The sequence below is a fragment of the Rhineura floridana genome, chromosome 8 (genome assembly GCF_030035675.1).
Source record: "Rhineura floridana isolate rRhiFlo1 chromosome 8, rRhiFlo1.hap2, whole genome shotgun sequence".
Lineage (NCBI taxonomy): Eukaryota > Metazoa > Chordata > Lepidosauria > Squamata > Rhineuridae > Rhineura > Rhineura floridana.
The window spans coordinates 134,973,661-134,999,927 of record NC_084487.1 but is presented as its reverse complement, the minus strand read 5'-3'; the positions used below and the strand labels follow the sequence as shown (position 1 = coordinate 134,999,927).

Sequence of the window (26,267 nt, the reverse complement as noted above, 5' to 3'; positions counted from 1 at the left end):
CCTATCCTGTCAGTGTTCAGCCACCCAATTTTGCTATTAATTGTAACGAATTCTGCATATCCAGGGCTAGAAGTCGCATTTAATATTGAAACTTTAAAAATCCCCCCTGCAATATTACAATGATTCCCGCTTCCGTATGACATACAGGCAGGACATTAGGCCACAACAGCAAAGAAGCATTGCAGTGATGAAGGAAGGAAGGAAGGGAGGGAGGAAGGAAGGAAGGAAGGAAGGGAGGGAGGAAGGAAGGAAGGAAGGAAGGAAGGAAATAACATTCTTTTGTCTACATTTCAGACTTTCAGATGTGAGGGGAAGTTCAACCCAGTCTCCTGAATCTGCTACACCTTCTGCCATGCCACCCCATATCTGAGAATCTACCCCACCCCATATCTGAGAATCAGGCATATTATCCTTTTTTACTTTCCCCTCAAGGGATCACTGCTACACTTCTGAGGAAAAGCAATCCCATTAGAGGCAGTCAAAATCTTCACATGTTCCAAGGCAGGGAGAAGTAGGCCAAACACCTCTTGCTTGTTGCTGTAGTTTCCTGTATTCTTGAAAGCACTGCATCCATTCTATAAATAGTTCTCCCCCAACCAGGAACTGTGATTTTGTCTTAGATTCCAGTGTGGGTGGAATTCTCCCTCATTCCTAGTACCAAGTGCTTCACATACATTATCTCAGTAATCATTATTACAGACCAGTATGGTGGACCAACATTATTAACCCCATATTATAGGGAAAGGGAGATTCCAAACTATAACACATTTATTATTATTATTATTAGTATTATTATTATTAGTATTATTATTAGTATTATTATATGTAGCGCTCTGCGTGTGTAGGTGAGACGTAGTATGAGTCCAAGAGCCGTTTAGAACAGGAATAAGACAGGCCAGGCAAGTTTCATGTAAGAGTCTTTACTAGGCAAAGACATTAGAGACATCTTTCTCCATTGACATTGCTTCCCCCACACTCTGAGTTCCTGCCAGTTCCCAGCTTATCACACTCTCAGCCAGCCACTCTGACCTTGATTGTCTGGAACTCTGTTCTCACAGTTTAACCCTTCTGCTTCAGGTTTCTCTCTCTCTGCTAAAAACCTTGTCTGTGAGTCTCACAACCTGCGTCACTGACCAACAGCCCCCACCTGAGACTTGCAGACTTCAAAACATCAAGTTACAATTATTACATTTCTACAACATTAACCTTCATTACAAATACATTTCAGTACATGGATTCTTACAGTTTCTATTTACAGTTTCAGTTCATTTCAGTTTCTCTTTATTCTTTTATTTACACAAGTTTCACAGATTCAAGTTTGCTTTTATTTGATGATACAATTACATTTCATTTTTCAACACAATACTTCCACATTAGACCCATTGTTTCTTTATCTATAGGCCCCTCTTTTTCCCATTCCTCTGGAATTTCATCTGTTTCATTATTCTGTTGTGTAACATTAAATGCAAATCTCTGAGGAGGTTGGCCTTTCGTTTTTCTCTCTGATCTTCTGACATTATCTATTTCCATTTCTTCCTCACTTTCAACTTTAGTTGGACCAGCACTCGTACTTGGCATTTCTGTATCATGTGTTGTTATGTCTTCACCTCTCAGTCTTTTAACAGTACGTTTGCCACCATATATTAAATCTGTTAAAGCAGCTTTTAATGGAATTTGCTGCCCGAAAGGAACATCTGCAGCTTCCTGTCTGTTTTCACTCTCTAAGATCACTGTTTGGCTGTGTCTCCAAGGTTTATCTATCACTTTTATGTTTCTGCTTAACACTACTTGTTGTTTCTCAGGTAACCAAACTCTGTAATATGAATTCTGAAATCCCAAAATGCGTCCTGCTTGTGCTCTTGAGCCTAATTTGCCATGTCTTCTTTGTTTTACTACATGTACCCAGCATTTTGCCCCAAAACGTTCTATGTGTTTCACCCTGGGTTTTCTTCCAGTCAGTTTCTCATAGGGAGACATGCCTATTGTTCTGTGCATTAGGCGGTTCTGAATATAAACAGTGTACAGTATACATTCACCCCAATAAGTGTTATTCAAATCAGCATCTGCTAGCATTGCTCTCAATGAATCCTGCAATGACCGGTTCCTCCTCTCTGCCGTGCCGTTGGAGGATGGGCTGAAGGGAGCGGTTAGACTTTGAATTATTCCCTTCTTTTCCAAATATGTTTGAAATGAATTACTGGTAAATTCGCCTCCTCTATCTGATCTGATATTTTTGATAATAGCCCCATGTTGTGTCTCTGTTTTCTGTATGAATGCCTTTAATTTCTCTTCTGCGTCACTTTTCTTTTTCAATAAGAACACATGTGTAAATCTGGAAAAATCATCCACAATCACTAAATAAAACTTTGCTCCACCTTTTGAGCACTGAAAAGGACCAGCTAAATCCACATGTATAAGCTGATAGGGTTCTGAAGTCGTGCTTTCACAGCTCTTATTTACTGGCTTCACAGTCATTTTTGTTTTATAACATACCTCACACTCATCCACATGCTCACAGTGTGTTAACTTCAAATCTTGACTATATTTTGGGGTGTTTTGTATCTTTTGAAAATGTCCGTGTGCTAATTTTCTGTGCCATTCATGGACACAATTCTCATGTTTCTCTTTATTTACTGCTATCCAAGCACACATGTCTTTATCAATCTTGCATTCAACTATAAACATTTTGTTCTGTAATTTCCCTTGCATGCATATTTCACCATCTTTTCTCACAAAACATCTATCCCCTTCAAATGTAACTTTACAACCTATTTGAGCCAATTTTCTCACTGATAGAATGTTATATTTTAAACCAGAAATCAATAATACATCTGTTAAAATTCCCAAATTACCCATCTTCAGCGTTCCTCTTGCTGTCGCGTCCTGAGTAGATCCGTCAGCCAGATAAAGCTTCTCCTGCGTCGGCTTTGAAGTGTAAAATAAACTAGAGTCTGTGATTAGGCAATTAGACGCTCCACTGTCAAGAAGCCACTTAGAGTTAATCAGTTTATTGCTTTCCTTAGAAACAAAGTTCACGCTTGCCCTCTGACTTTCAAAGTCTCTGTAATTCCTCTTCTTTAAACAATGTCTCTGTATATGCCCACGTGACCCGCAAAAATAACATGTTTTAGTCTCTTCCCTGCTTCTTTGATTCCGTTGTACAGACACAGTCTCAGCCTCTTTTAAGTCCATTTTCTTGTTTTCTTGTCTCCTACACCACTCTTGTTGAAGTTTCTGTTCCACAAAGTCCAAAGATAGAGTCCCGTCTGGTTGACTTTCAAGACCAGCAACCAGCACGTCCCATTTTTGATCAAATGAAGATAACAGGAGATAAATCATCTGCAAGTCATTATGATGTACGCCTCGATCTTGCAGCTCTGCATTTAATCTACGAAATTCAGCCAAATGCTCTTCCATAGTCACATCATCAGTAAAACGCATCTGATAAAGCTTCCGTGCCAAACACAGCCTGCTTCCCGCAGTTTGCTGTACATGTGCAGCTCTTAACTTTTCCCACATCTGATTAGCCGTCGGCTCATTACTCACCAGCAACAGTTGTGAATCTGATAGCCCCAGAGTAATAAAAGCCTTCGCTTTGTCGTCTTTCTTCAGCCACGCTGCTGAAGGAGCTGCCGGAGGGGTTTTTTCCACGACATCATTTAAATCCTCTTTAATCAGAACAGCTCTCATTCTCCATTTCCAGCTGGAGTAATTTACAGCATTCAGTCTCTCCATCGGCATCCCGGAAGACAGATTTACAGCCATGTTGCTCACTCTTACTTGCCTCTCACTTGCGCTTTGTTTTTCTCTGCAACAACGCCACTTCACCAGCTCTCGAACCCGCTACAACGCCTCATAATCTGGGCCCATAACCCCTGTGGTGCACTGCGTGTGTAGGTGAGACGTAGTATGAGTCCAAGAGCCGTTTAGAACAGGAATAAGACAGGCCAGGCAAGTTTCATGTAAGAGTCTTTACTAGGCAAAGACATTAGAGACATCTTCCTCCATTGACAATTCTTCCCCCACGCCCGAGATCCTGCCAGTTCCCAGCTTATCACACACTCAGCTAGCCACACTGACCTTGATTGTCTGGAACTCTGTTCTCACAGTTTAACCCTTCTGCTTCAGGTTTCTCTCTCTCTGCTAAAAACCTTGTCTGTGAGTCTCACAACCTGCGTCACTGACCAACATTATATCCCTCCCTTTCAGAAGGAGACCAGAAGGCAGAAAAGAGCAAGTAATAAAACAATAAAACCATCTTAAAAACTAAACATCTTTAAAAACATCTTAAAAGCAATTCCAATAAAGATGCAGATTGGGATAAAGGTCTCTACTTAAAAGGGTTGTTGAAAGAAGAAGGTCAGTAGGAGTTGAAAAGACAACAGAGATGGTGGCATCTAATATTTAAGGGGAAGGAATTTCAATAGGTAGATGCCACAACACTAAAGGCCCAGTTCCTGTATTACATGCAATGGACCTCCTAACCTGCAGAGCACAGTGATAAATTGGGTATATAAGGGATGAGATAATATTTCAGTAATTATAATGACATCTTAAAGACTAGCACATGTGTTATGTTGTGGCATAAGGTTTCATGGAAGAAAACACTCAGGTGTGTTATCATTTGGCCGATACACACGTATAGACTGAAGTAGGAGAGGGAGGATATTAGTTTTCAGTTAGGCCGGAAGACCCAGCAATGCAAGGGACAGGTGCGTCACATTACTATCCAGAATATAAATTTAAAAACTATCTAACTTCCAATTGATAACACGTCATCTATCTGAGCAAATTGTCTCTGGCTCATTAAGATACAACCCTTGTACTTTTTGGTTTTGCTGCATCAGAACAACAAGGCTAGCCCTCTGGAATTCCATAATATATTTATACTGTTGCGCTGAGTCATGCAAGATAGTCAATGTACTTTTAGCTGCTATGCTTTTCTACCATTTGAAAGTTTAAATATTAATGCTGTGAAGACACAGAGACCATTCAGAGCAGGAATAATTGATGTTCTCCAGATGTTGCTGGGCTCCAACTCTCTTTGGCTATGTTGGCTGGGGCAACATCTAGAGGGCACCATGCTGGCTACCACTGAACCAGAAGGTCTACCATGAATACAGAGATTCACACTCACAGGCCTTTCCCTGTCCTTTTTTCCTGTGAGTAGGAAAATCTCCATATTAGCAATACCATTATTGTCTAACATTTTCTGTTTCTGGTGCAAAATACACATATTTATTTTTCCTGGATAAAAGCAGGCCACTGGTTGTGAATGTTACTGTCAGATCTACAGCATAAAGAAGGACATGAATGGATGCAGAAGTAAGTGCATAGCAACTATGAGCTGATTTGTGTTGTAGATGTGAGGCCAGCATGCAGGAAAGTGCATATGTCTGTAGAAATAAAGGGAGATGTTCCTCTACTCCAGTAGTTTCCAAATTTTGTTTTCCCATGAGCCATTTGAAAATTGCTGTGGGTCTTGGCGGACCACTTAATGATTTTTCTGCCTGTTGTGCCAATTATATTGTGGTGCTAAATGCTGTACTATTTTTAATTGTATTGTTATTGTTTCTTTTATTGTATTGTATTTTATGGAAATCAAATTGTAATACAATTTAATTGTAACAATACAATTAAAAATGAATATGAATATGTTAAAGTGATGGATCTCCCATTTTCAAACACAAATCCACAGACCCATCATGGACCACCTGAATGAAGCTTGGTGACCACTGATGGTCCATGGACCACAGTTGGGAACCCCTGTTTTACTCCATGTGCACAATGGAAAATGCCTTACATGTGTGAAGCATTTCTTTTCACAGAACAAGCTGCTGAATATATGGACCTTTGGGCTGTCTAGCCGCATTTAAGCTCATTAATTATTAAACTGTAGCGAGGAGATATATTCACACATGTATGTATACCTTTCGTAATTCTATGAAAATCTGTGTTTCTTTGCAGATTTCACTGACGTTTTCATTAGTCTTTGGTGTGATTGTGTACCGGATAACTACAGCAGCAGCGCTATCAATGAGTACCAATGAGTCAACCAAGTCAAATGCTCGTGTGACAGTAACAGCAACTGCTGTCATCATTAACCTTGTTGTGATACTTATCCTAGATGAGATCTATGGAGTGGTTGCTAAATGGTTGACAGAAATGGGTAATGCTGGTTCACCCTTCTTAATGCACATGTTCTCTTTGTTGCTAATAGCATATAAAATGGTAACTGTCTCTCCCACAAAGCAGGACTCTGTATTCATTCTATACTTTTATTCTATTATTGCTTTCTTCAATCACTTAGAGCAGGGATTTTTATACAATGAGAGTAAGTAACTTGTTCCGTTAGAGCAAAGGTTTATGCTTCCCCTATCTCTCCCTGCCCCCCTAAATCTGTTCTGGAGGTTCCTCCAAACTTCTGGAGCAGATTTGAGGAGAGCACAGGACTCATGGGGTAGGAGGACAAGGGGGAAAGTTCCATTGCTGAAGTTTAAATCCTTGTGCTAATGGAATAAGTGCATTGAATACCGCCATGTAGTCTGCAAAACCCTGAAATTCCCCAGAAGCTTATCAGAGATTCCTCAACAAGCATATTGGTAGTGGTGGACTACTTTTCCCCCTGCAATGCAGATCTGCTGAGGAATGTTAACGATGTTCTGGGGCCCACTCTCAAATTGTACAGAAAAGCCCAGCTGGCCTGGCCAGCAGTAGGGATGGTGGAGAAATTCAATTCAGTTCACTTTTAAAGCCGAATTTAGCAAATTCACACTTTGTGACAATATTATTTATTTATTTATTTATTTATTTATTAGATTTATGTCCCACCCTTTCTTCCAGTAGGAGCCCATATGAGCTCCCAGTAGGAGAAAACATTGCCATCCTTCAAAATTCACACTTATCTGAATTTTGTGATGCAGTTTTCCAACCAAGCATTGTTTACAAAAATAATTAGGAGAAAGTGTGTACAAAATGAAGATATTGGAGAAAATAACATACAGAAATGCATTATATTAGGATAAATTGCTTGCAAAATGTGTACATTAGTTGAAACTGCATACAAAAATGTATTTATTAGGAGAAATTTGCACTAAAATGCTAAAGTATTTTCATGAGTTTCTTTAAAAACAAACAAATTGCTGCAGAAATGTGGAGAACCAAATTTAAGATTTGAAAAATGAAAAATTGAGGGAACTGAAATTGACAGATCATTCCATCCCTAGCCACACCACATGTGAACTGAGTGTGTCCCCTAGAATGCTCCACAATCCTGTCTAATACACAGTGATTCCTCTGCAAGGATTCCTCAGCAGAGAAACTGTACAGAAACAGTCTTTTAGAAGATAGAACATTTGAAAACCACTGACAAGTACACTACAGATTTTAACTGGTGTAACATTCCCTCTCCTCAGGGAATGTGAAGGGAGCTAGAAATCTTGAGTCTATCTATCATCAGTTCTTGGAAAATGTGTGAGAAGCCATGACAACTGGCATATAAAACTGATGAACGATTGTATTATAGACACTCCCTTAGAGTGATAATTCTGTACTGATGTCGAGTTGGGCAGTCTTCACTGCTCAGAAAGCACTGTGTCTTGGTAACAGGCACCATCATCTTGCAAAGACATCAAGTAGAGGAGCTTCCCTCGAAGTTCTAAACTAGTGGGGCCAATTGCACAGGTATTGACCAGTAAATTTAGGCTTGCCATCTCATCTTCTGAACTTTTGGAGATTCTCTATATCTTTGTAGTTAAAACCAAAGACACAGAGAAGGCCCTAACACCAAGAAGGAAAAAAAGACTACAAGATTGCATTCCTTTCACAGATAACTCTTCTTGCAATCTCAAAGACTATAAAAGTTTCAAATCAGAGTGGTAACCCACCAAAAAAATCAGTTGACAAAAAGTAGTGGAAAAAAGTGGCTCACTGGTACTCTAGTTCCCAGGGCACAGAAAAATAGAGAACGTGATGCAATTAACAAAGCTGTTGCAATCTTTAGGAATACTTCCAAACCTCCTTCGTTTGAATTTCCCCCTGGATTTTTGGAATTTGAAACTACCTAGTCTTTCTTCTGGGGTGGAATCAATGCATTTTGGAATCTGCACAGCAATAGAACACTCTGCAAATACAGTTTGCCACAGCTTTCCCTTTCGTCAGTTCATTTGTGTCAGGATCAGAGCTTGGAAGATTACTTTTAAAAAGTAATAAATTACAGTTACAGTTACATGGCCCCAAAAAGTAGTAATTACGGTTACAATTGCAATTGCTCTGAAAGTAACTGATTACTTTTACTCAAAAGTAATTGCTACAATTACATTTTAGTTATTTTTTTAAAAAACAAAATTGCCTACAAGGTGCTGGCCTTGGCTGCTGCACATCTAAGTAGCCTAAAACAACATTAAAAATAAGCACACACACACAGAGGGTAGTAAAATATTTTTTTTATCTGTAAGATTAACAGAATGGCATAACAGAATCTCACATCCACCCACCCCACCCCCAGCAGTGATGATATCCCAACACACATATTTTTTGTATATATATATTGCCTCCGGCTCTTTTCTCCTTCCACTCCTGTCCATTTTTAAACAATTGTTTTCTCTCCCAAATGATCTCCGTCATGCCCCTTCTCTGATGAGCTTCCGCCAGACCCTGAAGACATGGCTCTTCAGGAAGGCTTTTGGGATGGCCTAGGCTTTTACTGTTGTTTTTAAATTTTAATATTTAATGTATTGTTTTTATTCTGTACGTCGCCCAGAGTGGCTGGTGAACCAGCCAGATGGGCGACTAATAAATTCAATAATAATAATAATAATACCCCATCTCGCTCTCCACCTCCTCCCTCGTCACCTCCTAAGCACCCATGGAACATGAAGGAAGAGCAACACTGCACAGAAGCCCAATTTGAAGCACATGATTTTTATTCACAAATCAGAGGAGCAGAAGACTTCCCCTGCTCCCCCCCCCAAGTAATGTGCAAAAGTAATGCTGGAAACATTACAATTACTCCTCAAAAGTAATGAAGTTACTACTCGTTCTATTACCAGCAAAATGTAATGAAGTTACCCGCTCATTACTCAAAAAAGTAATAAATTACAAGTAATTCATTGCTTGTAACTGGTTACTTCCAAGCTCTGGTCAGGATCATCAATAGTATCATGTAGGAGTGCAAAATGTAAACATCAGTATAAAAGGGGGAAAACATGGAGGAATTAATAAGAAACTGTGCATGCTCCAGTTCCAGGATTAATTTTAAAACTGCCATAGTTAAACCAGAATTAAGGAATAGTGGAATAAAGCAAACTTTCAGAATAAAGGAATGGAACAGTGGAAATTGTTCATCCCATGCCAACATGTATCACATAGTGCAGGGGCCACCCATGTGCCTGTTGGCAAACGTGTGTATAGAGAGTTTCTCTACTGCCATATCTTCTTGGATAGGATACGATATTTCCTGGCTTGGTCACATCTTCCTGATTCCATCAGGTTTTTTCCCCCAAATGGCCACAAATCTACAAAATGCCCACTATGTTTCCTTGCTTCATTTCAGAAACATTGATTTTAGGAAGACAATTACTATTATAAACTTTGTTTCTAAGAACATTTTGAACAATTTCATTTGTAATACTTATTGCCTTAAAGTAAACGATTTTAAGGGAAATGCAATTTTATGAATTCAGCGTCAAATACGCCACTAATTCCTAGATCAAAGAGCAAAATAAGAAAAATGTTGCTGAAGTATAACCTCTTTATTTGTTACTTTACAGTTATTACCAGAGTACACATTAAGCCTAAATACTAGTTAAATGGATTTTGGCAAACATCACTATACCTACAAACTCAACATCTAGAGCAAGAAATAATGTTAACACAGCATTTGCAATCACAGTCTCTTGCACATTTTTTGCATGTGCAAGGAATGAGAAAATAATTAAGAAGACTTTCTTCAGTGATACGAGGCAACCATTCAACATCTTTCTCTGTGAGGGGTTAAGGGCTGTCACATCTTCAAGTATGTGGTGCCACCAATAGCTCTGCAGACATGTTCTCTTTATGTGAAGATTTGTGGAGGAGGATGTTAGTATCAGTGGTGAAAAGTCAAGATGCTTCATTTAATTGTCCTGTTGAATTTGACAGTCATTCATTTCAGAGAAATTTAGTGATATAATTGCTGCAAGAAATGATTCTGCAGCTTGTAACTTCAGGTTAGATAATTCTTCTTTCGCAAACATCATCAGACACTGTGGTGACTGTTTAGCATATTTAAGAGCGGGGTGCTTTGTACTGAATTTGCTTGTAGTATAGCACCCAGTTAAGGCACGCAAGCTTTCAGTCACTAAACTATGTAAACTTTGAACTAGTACATGAATTGGAATGAATCCTGTTGTGGTTTCTTTCCCACGCAAAACCCACCGCTCAGTCACCCCTTGATTCTTAAAGGCCTTAGCATAGTAGTAGAATGAACAAATGAATGCATCTTGTCAGATAATGCCAAAACAATATTCTGAATGCCTGAATTCATGATAGCATGATTAATATGAAGAAAAAGTGTCTCATCAGCTTCTTCAAGATCAGATATCAGATCAAGAGCCTCACTCGTTTTGTCATTAGATAGGCATATATTCTTCTCTCCATCAAATCCAACTCCTCCTACATAAAGGATAATGTCTTTCAATTGATTCTGTTCCCTCAGAATGTAATCCATGACAAACTTTTGCAGTTTGTATTTGTTATGTGTGGAAGCCCAAAATGTATTCATGTCCTTAGGCAGAGGAGTTTCAAGACCAGATATCCTGAATTCAGTAGGATGATAGGTCATTCTTCTATGGCACTGTAAGGATTTAATGCTACGATCTCTGTATATATCCAACAAAATGTCCATTGTCAAGGAACCTCTTGACAAAGACAGAAACCTGTGCAATATCTGATTTGCAAAATCTCCAAAAGTGCTGAATAACTCTCCAGCAGATGCTGCAACCTTTCTGGCATGAAGCATGAAGTCAAACTGGGTTACATCTGGGAGAGATGACTAAGATAAAAGTAGTGGACACGTCTTGGCGGGCAATAGATTCTCCAGATCATGCATCAATATCAGATTTGTTTGTATTCTGAAGGAAAAATTTTGCCAGAAAGAATGATGTTGAGGTGAGATGCCTGCATAACAACATTTACTGCATTGCAAATTCAGCTTTACAGAATAGAGATTATGCAGTCAATATTTAGCATGCTGCGACCTTCAATACAAATCCAAAGAAGGGGATGCTACAAATTGATTTAAAAGGGATTTCAATATTTTCACCAAGTTTCCTCCTGCAATTTTCTCTGTTTTTCATAAGCAGCATATGCTATAATCCTACCTCACATGTAAACCTTATATGGTTCCCATTCAGTAGCCTGAGAGGAAGTAGTACCCTCATTATTTTAAAAATATTCCTGAGTTCAGCATCCATTTGTGCTTTAAAATATTTCATCATTCAAAAGTGAAATATATAAATGTCATGAGCTTTCACGTTATCAAATAACTGCATAGCAACAGAGACTGGTGCATGAACTATAATGGCAATTGTGTCAATCTTTTGAAAAGGAGGAAGCAAAAAACAATTTTAATATTCTGATGAGAAAAAAGTATAGCCTTGTTCAATGCCATGTAATATATAACAAACATCCAACAGCCCACATTCAGACATCCCTTCAATGTTGACCTCACTGAAGACTGAATTTTGCAAGAGGAAGTATTCCTGTCGAAAATTGGATCTAAAATCTCATTAAAACTGAAGGATAAAACATCTGGGGGTGATGATTGACATCTAGAGGAGTTAAATGTTTCTTTCACAAGAATGGTGGAAAATCAGTTGGATTTTACCACTGTTGGCATGTGATGGTGTTGCAACTGTTAGGCTGGTTCCCTGTTAGGTTGTCACACCTTGGGCAAGAATTCATGCTAGATGATTCAAGAGGTTCAGGTTCAGATTGCCTGGCAACTGCCTTCTTGCAGTCATGTTTATATCAGAAATGAAGCAAGTGCTCTATTGATTGCTACAACCAGTAAGTCTGCCCTTAATGACAGCACTTAAAAAGTACCCATTGCATCTTGATCACAAAAGATGCTAGCCTCTCAGGCTGGGTTACTCACCTTCAGATCAGGTGACCCCTCCTGGTTCAGATTGGAGTCGAGGTCTGAAGGCACATGAGGCCACCAGGTCTGGATCTGGCCAGTGCCTGGATGGGAGACCACATGTATGCTGCCATGGGTGCTATGAAGAAAGAAAGGCAGGGTATAAATGTAAGAAAAAATAAAATCAACTGGCTAAAACCAAGAACAGAGAGGCTGGTCTGCTGGCATTTGGAGATCTCACTGAGGGCAAAGACATTCTAATCAATACAATGTGCAAAAGGATGTATAAATATACAAGGAATAACAATTCCCATGACTTTTACGTAAGGAGATATGTACACTACTCCCATGGTCAGAAAAAAATCTACAGTGCATAAAGGTGGGACACAATCAGTAAATTATCCTACACAATGGCTGAATAGTTGAAAAGGTGAACTTTCAAGAATAATGAACACTGCATCCTGAAACCTTTCTACAGATCATCAACCTTGGATGGATCTTTTAAATATATTTTTAACTGGCTGCCATTGTTTGATTTTTTAAAATGTGCACTTATTTGACTATATTTTTGTTGCCTTTATAGTTATATTGATTGGTTATTGTTTTTATTATGCATTTGTTGTTGTTGTTGTTACCCAACTTAGACATTATACACTGAAAGTTGGGGAATGAATTTAAGTAGGAAATGAACAGAGAAACAAACAAACAATTCTGTGAAGATGGAAGTCTGCATAGTGTTAGACTTTCTGCAGGAGAATCTGAATAAGAGCTTTAGCACGTGCGCCTGTGAAGAGGCAGGGAGTACCCATTTCCAGCATTCTAAGCCCAATTTATAGACACAGGTCTATACTGATTGATAAATGGTGATTTGTAATCAGATTTGCTGATGAAGCCTCATGCTATTTTCCTAAACAATCAAAAATCAGTTCAGTTATTTTCAAGCCCATTATGAGTCTTGATAGGACCCTCTTGCAGTCCCAGTTGTGTCACTAGAAGTACAAAAAGAATTCCTCCCTCTCCTTTGTCCAACATCCCTGCCTCCTTAGTGTTGTTGTGGCTGCAGTGATAGCAGCAGGTCTCTCCCCATCTCCTATCCTGGCTGTAGCTGTAGAAGAGGTGGTAAACAGGTCTCTTGCCCATATGTAGATGGCTTCTATAACAGTAACCAACATGTCAGGGGCTGTAAATGTAATTTTCCCATGGGATTGGTGCCTGGGTTCCTCCTGTAGCTGCCACTGATACGTCAAGTAAAGTGGGATGGAAAGGCATGCCTAATTGTCCACCACAGAAAAGTGGGGAGGTACCTCCAGCTAATTAAATGGGAGGGGAGAGGGGGAAATGGAGCATACTCTTCTCAGATGTGCATGGTTCTTATCACTGCCCTCCCCGATTTCCAAAAGGCATGGCTTCATCATATGCAAATCAACCCTTCACCATTTGGGATATCTTCATTGTTCCCTTTCAATTGTCACCATTGTATCACCCAATTTAAAAAATCAATCTTTTAATTAACACACTTTTGGCTATATGTTTTTAATGATTAAAATGTATCATAATTTTGTGACTTATGTTCAGACTATTCCCCAAACCACAGATCTTTGGTGCATATATCTGAACTATTCACAAGAAATTATCCCATGGTGGGGCGATTAGCCATATAACTCCACCTCATATTCAGGGCAATTCATCTATGCATTCCTCCATATGTAGTGAAAGCATAAAATCTGTTACAAACCTCAGCTGTCATGTTTTTAAAATAATAAAATAATAAAATAATAAAATTTTATTTAGCAGACGCCCATCTGTCCGACTGAACGGACACTCTGGGCGACGTACAATATAAAATACAATATAAAATACAATCTCCTTAAAAAGTCAAGTTTCTAACCCTTGGCAATAATCTTGGAAAGTCATGAGCCATCTGCAGTGAAATATCAAAAGTCAGAGGAAGACTGTCAGTAGACAGGGTTAAGGCTTTGGCATAGTCTTTCTTTCTTTCTTTCTTTCTTTCTTTCTTTCTTTCTTTCTTTCTTTCTTTCTTTCTTTCTTTCTTTCTTTCTTTCTTTCTTTCTTCTCTCCCTCCCCCCATGGCTACTGTTCATGACGCCTGCCCAGTCCTTGCCCATTTCACTACTGGCTAGGGGAAAAAATATCTGAATCTTGGAAGTTGTACAAAGGTAGCCCTGAAGCCAAGACTTGGGAGGGGAACCCTAGCCTCATTGAAAGGCAACTGAAACATGTTCCTTGGTCTCATGGAAGATTGTAGTCAGCCACATATTTTTTTTATTTTATCAAGAAAAAAATACTCTCAAAATGGTGTACATAAAATCAAAAGCATAAAAAGCAAAGATAAAAAAAATAAATCAGGGTCATATGGCAGGGTAAGCTTGTATAAATAAAAATGTTTTAAGTTGCCATCTAAAACTAAGCACACAGCATGCCTGCATAATATACAAAGGCAATGAATCCCACAAAATCAGCGGCATCCCTTTGGAACAGAGAATGTCTTTTGGGGAAGGGTTCAGAATGTCTTCTGTCTGGAACAGAACCCTCCCCCTCTCCCAAAAATGTGGGCCATGACTGGTTTACTGTGTGTCATTTAAATTGTCAGTTTTTGGCAGTCATTTATCTTTCTGTTTTCTTCATGACAGAGGTACCGAAAACAGAAAAAGCCTTTGAGGAGAGGTTAATTTTGAAAGCTTTTCTGCTGAAATTTGTGAACTCCTATGCACCAATTTTTTATGTGGCTTTTTTTAAAGGAAGGTGGGTTGAATGTGATTGTTTGGCATAATATTATTATATACATGTTATAATATTCCAACACTATAGGTAAAGAATATGTTTTGCTTCTGATATCTCACCTCTGTCTGCCTGGATTTGGGGAAGGTGGGAAGCATCTAGAGAGAATCTCACTGCTCCTGACCTATATCCAGAAGTGAGAAGTGAGATTCGTCCTTCGTGTGAATGGTCTGCATGCTGCTAAGGAGAGCGTGTGGGTGGAGTGTTTCATACGCTCAACACAAGTTGGGTTCTTTGGGAAGTGTGGGGTTCCCACATTTGTGTTAAATGTCTTGGGGATGGACAGATACTGCTGCAAAGGGGTTAAGATCTAGGTTAAAGAGGCCCACAAGAGCACAAAAATCCTGCAGTCAGCTCTGACTGCTTCAGAAAAGGTTTGAGGTGACAGAGAATAATGAAGTATTCTTCAGCATGTAGCTCTGATCCATATACACAGCTTTCCAGGGCCTGCTTATACATTTTCAGTCTATCAGAGATGAAAAGCCAGACATCACAAGTTTGCTTGTTTCAATTCATTTAAAGTTGTGCACATTTAAAATTCTCTGTTGCATAATATAAACTAAAATAATTTGATATAAAAATACATGAATTGATCCAGGTGTTGTCAGGACTTATTTCCTTGTTTATAGGGATGGATGGAGAAGTGAGAGTAATAGCAACTTTCAAATAATGAAATTTCAAATATATATATGAATATATATGTTTGTGTATAAAGTTATATTAATATAGCAACTGTATATTATCACTTGACACAGTGTGTGTGCATGAGAGCAAGGCAGCGAGAGTTACTAAGGCTACAATCTTAGATAGCTATGATCCCCTCTCAGAGCTCCAATATCAGCCACTGCTGGATCCGGCAATACCCTGGCCCAACTGACACTAGAGTTGCAACATTGGTAGGGCTCAAAAGGAGATGTTTCTGGGGCATGACACAGGAAGACCAGGAAGGAACAAATCCAAAGCTGTCTCCGGATACACATCCAAACTGGAGAGAAAATTAGACACTCTTGGAATTGTATCTTAATCTTTCCCTCCCATTTCCAAAACAAGAGCAAAAACAGTAGAGTGAAAGATCATTATTTCACTCTCACTTGTGCCCTGCTGGCTCAAGCCTGGCAGTGGTTGGATATTGTGGTTTAACCACCCTTGGATTTCAAGCCCCCGTCCCCAGTCCAAACGAAGGGATTTCAGCACTAGTTAGTTATAAAATATAAGAAGTTTATATTTATTTCAAAATAATATTAACATTTGGCTACACAAAGTAAGCTGTTTTAATTAAAATGATATAGTTTGTTCTGATACTGCTTTTATCCAATATACATAACACACACATATATTTGTTCTCAGGTTTGTTGGCCGACCTGGTCATTATGTGTACGTGTTTGCTGGTTACCGAATGGAAGAGGTACGTACCAACATTTAAACTCTTTCTTGAAATAGGGATGGGGGAGAAATTCAGTTTGGTTTGCATTTTAATATGAATCTAACATAATTTACACATTCCCAAATAATGTGAACCAAAATGTAGCTGTCCTGCAAACTTTGTATCCATAGCAATGTGTGTGTGTGTAAACATAGCATACAAAAATTTATATTAGAGAAAGTGTGTATATTAGGCAAAACTGCATATAAAACACAGAAAGGGAGAACTGAAAATAACATTAGAAATATGAATACCAGAGAGAAACTAAAATTGACAGATTAATACATCCTTACTTTGAAATCCTGAAATAGATTCTTCATAGACCCTTTGTGTTCCTTGAAAGTATTCTCATGATCAGCAAATGAGATGTACAAAAATAGAGTTCAATTTCACTCTAGGAAACTGATTGGCAGTAGATTCAGAAGAAAGGAAAATCTGTCTATTTTCTTCCCCTTCCCACTATTGTAACATTTACACCCTAGAGGCAGATTTTCACACACTCGGTATTTAGATTAGGTATTTAGTATTTAGACCTTAGGTAGATCAGCCATAGTAAGAAGTGTGGATCTTCTGTAGAACCAGTACCAATATTACATTGATATTTAATTCTTATCAATAATAGTACTTTAACAACTAATTTGCTTTCATAAATTCAAGCAGATTAATGTATGTATGAGAAGCATATCATATAGCAAACAAATCTAAGGAACTTAGTATCAAACAAGATGATTTAAGGAGTTTAAAAACAATTTTAAGGCTCTTGCATTCATTTCAGAATCTTGTCAAAGACAGGTCAGAGAAGGCACTGATGAGCAACCTGCCTCATGTTCGAGTGTATATTCATATTAAAATTCCTCATAACTACACAAAAATCCCTTTGCCCCCACACCAAGGAAGACTCGTGACACAAGACTGGAATAATGTTATATTTATTAAATATAACATACTAGATCAAATGCAATACAGCCAATTATCAGATTAAAATACTTCGGGCAGGTGAGGCTATGCCTAACTATAAGGGATTATACCCTCACCTTCTAAAGGCAACAACTCTCCTCAGTCTGTAACTCCAGAGTCAAGGACATGGGTGCATTCCTCCCTCCTTGCTCTTAGAGCCAGTTATGTGGTTCCAACCTCCACACCATGGCCCCGCCGTACAAGCGTTCACCATGATGCGCAAGCCGGTTCCACAAGGACACTACCCAGATCCCCCCCAGACATGAAGCTCTGATGGTTCCCTAAGCAGTGCCCCTTTTCGTAAATGCCTTAAACACCGCAATTTATCCCCCAAATACCTCACCTGCCCGAATTCTATGCCACAAGAGTGGATCAGCTAAAGCTTGGTCCACTCAACCCAAAGAATTTAACAAACCCCTTAATCCCAGCATCAAATCCTCTAAAAACAAATCACACCCCTGTTCGGAAAGATGGACCCCATCATCCCGAAACAATTGTGGGACATGGAACCTAATCCTATCATGAGGAATATATGCCCCTCCAAGAGATGACCAGAGCCCTGACTTTCCTATTCACCCATTTCCTGGATCTGTCGATCCTATTAGGATGAAAAGCACCCCTCCACACCCTCCTAACTAACATATCCGACCAAACCAGTAGGAGGTTGGGAAATGAACTAATAAGCCACGTGAGATCTCGAGTGACCTTGATAAGCAGGTCCATCCCTGGACGCTGCACCAAGTCATTTCCCCCCAAATGAATCAACAATACATGAGGCCGATCTGCCGAAGACATAATCCGGCAAACTGATGGCAACAGCGCATCCCATAACATGCCCCTCCGGGCTTCCCATCGAACTGTAGCTACGGCCGAAAGCTGCAGCTGTGTTCCAGGTATCGACAAAGAGGCACGCCGGTGCGCCCAAAACAAGATAGAGTGGCCACACAGTACGATCCTCATGGGGACTGAAAGGCTCAACAAACCTAATGGAAACAAAAACACAGTGCATTATAGTTAAAACCTGACATAAGACTTAAATGCATCGGAACGCCACCTGCCAATCGCCTGGATATCGCTAACGCTTAAGCCCCCGAGGGCCACGGCCGTGGCCGCACCAATCCGCAATGAATGTAGCCCATAGACTCCAGCATCGTGACCACTGGCCAACAAGGCCCGCCGAACAATGGCCCAAAATTGAAATTGAGTCAGGGCTGTACCATCCGCATGTATGAACAGATAACGCTGGCCCGCTGGCCAAATAGACAAGAATTTCCGCATTGCAGACACAGGGCATAATTCAGGGACCTGGCAAGTGCGCAAAGACACAATACTGCCATGGCCCTTTTGATCCGTCTTAGAGACTCGTAGGGAAACCCTCACAATATCAGCATCTAGCGTGCAAACGCAAAAGCATAAGGCCCTGTAGGCAACATCGCGCTTAGAGGGGACCAATACTTCACTAGGGCGAAAAGCACCATAGAACATCGTCAGAGTTACTGCGGTGAAAAGGTGCGACTCATACTCAGATGAGCATAAACAATGAAACATTGCCAGGATCTGGAGAAGGACATCGGGTGTGATTGGCCTCCTCCAGTCAGTGGGCCTGGGAGCGGAACGCGACCAACCCTCAAGGACCTTTCCGACCCTAAAATCTACAGAATGATCCGGCAGTCCCCGCACCTTAGAGATAAAGGCCAGCGCTGAAAGTTGCCCAGCGATAGTAGAAACAGAATTGTTGTGCCCTTTTAAATATATCATAAACTGCAATAAGTGCGAAACAGGAATAGGCCACGCCATAGGCAATTCAGAAATGGTGCGAAAACGCTGGACCTTTGCAACAAAACGCTCATACGCTTTTTGAGTACTGGGAGCAAGGGCGGCTGCAATAGCGGCCCTGACTTCTAATTGCCAAGGTTCCACAGGAACGGTGGGACTGGGACTGGATCCAGTTCCGCTCCAGGTGCAAGCTCCCGAAAGCGCGCCATCTGTAAGCGGGAAAGAGCATCAGCAACGCAATTCTGTAAACCTGGAACATGCTTGGCTATGAATAAAATATTGAAACGCAAGCATTGCAAGACAAAGGCTCGCACCAAGCACATAACACACGGCGACTTGGAAGTCTGAGCATTGATAACGCTAACTGTGGACAAATTGTCACACCAGAAACGCACTGTATGATTTTGAAATACAAACGGCCAGATATAAACCGCTACTACTATTGGGAAAAAATCCAAAAATGTCAAATCAGAAGTGATCCGGGATGCCTGCCACTTGGCAGGCCATCTTGCAGCGCACCACTGGGATCTAAAAATTACACCAAAGCCGAGGCCTCCCGCAGCATCGGAATGCACCTGTAATTCAGCTTCCAATAATAATTCCTCCTGCCAGAAAGAGAGGCCGTTAAATTCCATCAAAAACTCAAGCCACATTTTTAAATCGGCTCTCATCCCAGAAGTAATTCTGACAAAGTGGAGGCGAGATCAAACACCCTTCATGGCGTCACAAAGACCCCTGAGGAATGCACGACCAGGTGAAATAACTTTTGATGCAAATACTAAATGACCCACAATTTCCTGCAACTGAGCCAATGTAATCTTTTTCAATCCTAGCACCACGCAAAGCCATTGCCGAAGGGCAAGCAACTTTTCTTGTGGCAAACTGGACGACTGAGCCACAGTATCCAACAGGATCCCTAAAAAATTAGAGAAGTAGTAGGACCCTCAGACTTTTCTGGAGGTAAAGGAACCCCCAGTTCTTTAGTTAAAGCTGCAAAGGATTGCATCAGATGGAGGCAATGTGAAGACCCAGCTGGCCCAATAAACAAAAAATCGTCCAGATAATGAGCAGAGAAGGATGAAGAGGCTTTCCTCCTCAATGCCCATTCAAGAAATGTGCTGAATGCTTCAAAAGCAGCACACGACACGGAACAACCCATTGGCATAGCCCTATCTACATAAAACTGACCCCGAAATTTAAAACCAAGCCAATCCACATCCTCAGGGTGAACAGGTAGGAGGCGAAAAGCGGATTTTATGTCGCACTTAGCCATTAAAGCACCCCTACCGGCTTTGCAAACTACTCTCACTGCCTCATCAAAAGACGTATATCTAACTGATGTGTATGACTGAGAAATCCCATCATTAACAGAGGCGCCTTTTGGGAATGACAAATTATGGATTAAACGATATTACCCAGGCTACTTCTTGGGAATAATACCTATAGGAGATATCCTCAAATTTTTTAAGGGTGGAACAGAGAAAGGGCCAGATATCCGGTCAGCAATTATTTCCTTATTAATTTTTGCTAACACCACCGAAGCCATGTTGCTGAGAGAGGGCTGATTTGATGAGGAAGTAGCTATCCTAGGACCCTCAAATGGAATACGGAAGCCTTCCTTGAAACCATGGAGCAAAAAACTAGCAGCTTGCCTATTGGGGTAAAACCACAACCACCCTTCCAAAGGAATTAACTTAATCGGGCTACTGGCCTTGCGACGTACTGCCGCTGTTGCCAGGCCCTCATTTGGGCTGTTGCTGTTCCCCTGTACCCTGTCGAGCTGTACGCGCTCGCTGGCATGATGAGCTGGGGTGGCTGCCACCACATGAACCACAGACGTGTCTGAACTTACATGGCCATCTGAGGCAACGGCCTGTACTATTAAATGTCCAGCAGACATGCTGGGATTGAACCCACCGCCTGCCTTGGCCTGAGCTGAAGGCAGAAGTTTGTGCACGTGCTAATATATGTCCACTATCAGCTCTGTCTCCTAAAGTGGGCCTGACGGGAGTCATAGAGCGGAGCCACAGGCCCGTGTGCTTGATATCCCAACGAAGGGTGGGGTCCAACACCGCTCTCTGTCTAAAATTTCCATCGTAACGCAACCAAGCGGTCCCAGAACTCACGGAAGGCCCGATGAACAATGTCCTGATATTTAATCATGGACAAAGCCCTCGATGGGTAAGCTTGAGTCATAACGCCCATATAGATAGTATAGGCGCTCAACCAATTAGGCCACAATCGATTGACCTTCCTTTTCATGGCCGCCTCACGCTCCTTAAGTTCCTGACCTTCCTTGGGCTTTATCTCATTTTCACGAAACAAAAGAGTGAACAGGTCAATATATTCCCCACGCCAAATTTTTTCTTTAGTAGCTAACAGTAAATGGTCGCCCAGTGGCAGGGAAATATCGCCATGTGGATAAACTCCCTGAGGGAGAGGCAAATACGCAGGAGATTGTGCGGAAGAAGCCACAGGCGGCTGCCAAGGAGTCACGGCCGCCGTCGGCCAAGGTAACTGGGGTTGCTGCGGAACCAACACACCACCCATAAACACTAACATAAGAACATAAGAACATAAGAAGAGCCTGCTGGATCTTCTAGTGGCCCATCTAGTTCAGCATCCTGTTCTCACAGCGGCCTACCAGGTGCCTGGGGGAAGCCCGCAAGCAGGACCCGAGTGCAAGAACACTCTCCCCTCCTGAGGCTTCCGGCAACTGGTTTTCAGAAGCATGCTGCCTCTGACTAAGGTGGCAGAGCACAGCCATCACGGCTAGTAGCCATTGATAGCCCTGTCCTCCATGAACTTGTCTAATCTTCTTTTAAAGCCATCCAAGCTGGTGGCCATTACTGCATCTTGTGGGAGCAAATTCCATAGTTTAACTATGCGCTGAGTGAAGAAGTACTTCCTTTTGTCTGTCCTGAATCTTCCAACATTCAGCTTCTTTGAATGTCCACGAGTTCTAGTATTATGAGAGAGGGAGAAGAACTTTTCTCTATCCACTTTCTCAATGCCATGCATAATTTTATACACTTCTATCATGTCTCCTCTGACCCGCCTTTTCTCTAAACTAAAAAGCCCCAAATGCTGCAACCTTTCCTCGTAAGGGAGTCGCTCCATCCCCTTGATCATTCTGGTTGCCCTCTTCTGAACCTTTTCCAACTCTATAATATACTTTCTGAGATGAGGCGACCAGAACTGTACACAGTATTCCAAATGCGGCCGCACCATAGATTTATACAACGGCATTATGATATCGGCTGTTTTATTTTCAATACCTTTCCTAATTATTGCTAGCATGGAATTGTATTGCTAGGGAACTGAGAACCCGCCATTGGAGTGTCACGAGGAGGAGCAATAGAATCCTGAACCTGTGTGTGAAGAGCATGTGACTGTGCAATTTGCTCACCTGCATAAGAAGCCGGAGAGGCAACCACTGGGGGTGCGACAAACCCCGAAGCTCCCACAGACAGAGCCGTGGCCACCGGTGGTGAAAACGGCAGTGGCGCTTGAAGAGGCCCAACAGCAGGTATGACTGGAACTGCAGGAGAAGAGATGGTATCTGGAACCGCAGGCAAAGCAGCTGGCGATCCAGCTGCTAAGGGCTCTTCAATGGGTACTGCAGCTTCAAGAACACCAATCCTGGAAACCAAATCAGCAAGAATACGATTTTTAGGCACTTTAGAAGCCAACCATGCAGATTTCTTACCTGCTGGAGCGGTACTTGTACCCGCATCAGCGTCCAGCGGCTGCCTGCGTTCCTTTTCCAGTGCCTCAACTCTAGCTACCAACGCACGGATGGTCCCCAAATCCTCCTCATCATCGTAAGACATGTCCTGCTGAATTGGCGGGCGCTTTGTAGTCTGCTTCACAACACGCACCCCTTTTTTCTGCTGAGCTTTCTTGGGTGGCATATTTGTAAAGACCAAATAACAACAATTATACAACATACCAAATGCAAGTGTGACCTAATTATGAATTTACCAACTCTTTTTTAAAAAAAACAGTGCACGTACAGTGCAATATAACTACAATCCACCAATTAACTTAACCTATTATTATTATTACACATATTAATTATTATTTGTTTATTTTTATTTTCAGGTAAGTATTATAAGCTGGAATTAAGGGGGGTGGAGGATTTAAGGGAAAGGGAAGTGGGGGGGTGTTTGATAAAGGGTATTTATTAAACTCAATAAAATGAACAAACAACAACTTTTAAATGAGTTTTAACTAACAATATACCTTAAGAATAAATTACCTAAGCTATAATTATGAATTTATGCAATATTATGCTATAAATATAATTAAGTAACTGCACAAGAAATCCAGAGGATCAACACACCACTCTAAATGCCCAGAAAATGAAAAAGGGGGGGATTAAAGGAAAAGTAAGGGAAGGGAAACAAAAAGGGTGGTGGAAGCTATGAATTAAAGGGTATTAATATACCAAAACTGCCTTCAAATTATCACTGAATATAATACAATAGCAAATAAATAAATATATATATATAAACAATCGAAATATATATTTATCTAAGAACCAAAGTTCACTGAAACTAACTAACAAAGCACCCAAACACAAGCAACTTTAACAATTTAAAGACAAACCGGAAGAAAAGGGGGGGCAGAACAAATGGAATCAAAATTTATATATATAACCAAGGGAATATAACAACCAGGAACATCACCACCCACAAACACCGTAAGTAAAAAACAAGCTGGGCTTTTCACGAGCAACAAACGCTGTAAAGCGCAGGCAATACAAGGGAAAACGGCCGGCGAGCCGGGGAGAAGCCGGCGGGCGCGTGGGCGGAGGCCCACAGCCCAGCTGATCGTCGGGGCTCAAAACAACAACAGAGAATGATAAAGAGCAACGGGAAAGGGAGGAAAGAGCAGAGAAGGGTAAACGAGGTATTTTAGCAAGGAAACTATCACCAACGGAACGCTGAAAGAGCCCCTGCAAGCGCGAACCAGCAGTAAGTGCCGCAAGGCAAAAAGGCAAGCGCGTGAGGGAAGGAGCAGCTTTATATCCACTGCTCCACACCCCTCCAGATTGGATGAGTGATCTCACGTGGCGGCACGCCTTAACTTCGAGAACCTTCCCGCGTCTTTCCTAATTGGGGTGAGGCAAAATATGCCCCTTTACAGGAACGCTATTCACCAGTAGTTTTGAGTGAACAAATTACCAGTAGAAGGGGAAGATGGAGCAACTCCAAGTCAAGATGGCAGCTTCACTTCAGAGTTTTCTATGAAATCACCAAAATGGCAGTTGCTAGAGACAGTGAGCTCTTTTAACCTGAACTCTTGCTAGTTGGTAAGGACGGAGATTGACACTTAGATTGGTGTGGGTAAAAATTTCACCACAACTCAATCAAGCTTTCCCCTTGCAAGCTCTTTCATGTAGGCAGGGGCGTCACTACCGGGGTGCGGAGGGTGCAGCCTGCACCTGGGTGTCACCATGAGGGGGGTGACACACAGACCCGCCCTGCCCCGCGCCATTGCCTGGCAAGGCTGCTCCAACCCCTCCTCAGAGGCGGGCAGGTGGGCGAGTCCGGGAGCAGGGTCGGTGGGGCGAGGGAGGCACGCTGGCGTTCCCAGGCCTTCTCTGGCTGGGTGCCCCTCTGGTGCACACCCTCCCAGGGGCATGGACGGGGTGGCTGGCCTTGAGTGTGCATGCATGCGTGCGTGCACACAGGCCCAGCCACCTCATCCATGCCCCTGGGAGGGCGTGCACCAGAGGTCCGCACCCCCCACACTCCCGCTAGTGATGCCGCTGCATCTAGGCTGCTTGGCTGAGCAACTGACAGTGATTAGGCAAAATGACAGAGGGCAGGAAACTGACAGAAACCTTGTCAGTTTCCACAGACTCCAATCTCCTGCTAAAAATAGTTGATAATTATACAACTCAAAGCAGATTTGCATGGAGAGTGGTCACAAAGATTAGATTCCATTGATCAGAAATTAACCACAGTGTCTGACAAGGCTGAACATATCACTGGCACAGCGGATAAGGCTTTGAAGCACGAGTCAACTAATTCTGTAAAAATAATTTGGCTCAAGAAATCTGAATTAGAAATTAAAGGTTAAAGCTTAAGGAAAATTTCTACAAAGAAAAAAATTTCACCACAACTCAATCAAGCTTTCCCCTTGCAAGCTCTTTCATGTAGGCAGGGGCATCACTACCGGGGTGCGGAGGGTGCAGCCTGCACCCGGGTGTCACCATGAGGGGGGTGACACCCAGAGCTGCCCTGCCCCGCGCCATTGCCTGGCAAGGCTGCTCCAACTCCTCGGAGGCGGGCGGGTGGGCGAGACCGGGAGCATGTTTAGATGGTATCTGACCCCTAGAAGACTTAGTCATATTTATAATTACACATTGGTTGTTTGCTGGAGGATGCAAAGCTAATAATGCAGGATTACTCCATATTCTGCCCTAAAATCAAAACATTTTGGGAAGAGATTGTCATTCAGATAAAAGGTATACCTGGGTGTGATCTTCCCATGGATCCTCTAAACCTACTTTTTGGTTATCTCAAGGATCCTATGCTACCTGATGATAGAGAAATGATCATACACCTTCTAATGGCAGCTAGATTGACTAAAACCACAAATTGGAAAAAAAATCAATTACTTCAACAATTCATGAGTATATTATCAAAGTATGTGATATAGTTAATCTTGTAAAACTTACCAATATAGTCAGAACAAGGAAAGGAAGACAATCACAAGACTGTTTTATACAGATAGACAGCTTATTTGTAATGTACTGGAACTCGATCTAATCTATAAAATATTCATTAGCCAACCATGTAAAGAACTCCAATGTGCCTACTGGAAATTTCATATATATATTTCTTTTTATTATACAGTAGAACATACAATATCTGATTAATTTTTTCTTTTTTGTAAAATCTTCGTAGCTATGACCGTTTTCTTGATCTGTTGTTATTTTTGCATTTGATTTTGTTTAAATATTTTTTTTACAAAAGAAATTAAGGTAAAGCTTAAGGATTTGGAAAATCAAGTCCATTACTCCAATATTTGAATTCATGGGGTTGAGGAAGGGGTGAAAGCCGCTCTTAAAATACTTGCAAGAAACAAATCACCAGGAACAGATGGCATACCAATGGAGTTGCTACAAGCTACTGAGACTGAATCTGTCCAAAGTTTGACAAAAAATTGTCAACAGATAAA

At 41.3% G+C, this 26,267-nt stretch overlaps 1 protein-coding gene across 4 annotated transcripts in view; it reads left to right on the top strand.

Moving 5' to 3' along the window:
• The window catches only part of ANO2 (anoctamin 2), a 261,951-nt gene that overhangs the window by 193,182 nt on the left and 42,502 nt on the right, over window positions 1-26,267 (top strand). For all 4 annotated transcript variants that reach the window (XR_009757630.1, XM_061582608.1, XM_061582609.1 and 1 more), the window contains exons 15-17: window positions 5,968-6,169; window positions 14,770-14,881; window positions 16,265-16,322. Coding sequence is in view for 3 of the 4 variants with exons in the window: in XM_061582608.1 (XP_061438592.1) it covers window positions 5,968-6,169; window positions 14,770-14,881; window positions 16,265-16,322 (372 nt within the window). In the remaining variant the exon portion in view is untranslated. The remainder of the gene's footprint in view (window positions 1-5,967; window positions 6,170-14,769; window positions 14,882-16,264; window positions 16,323-26,267) is intronic.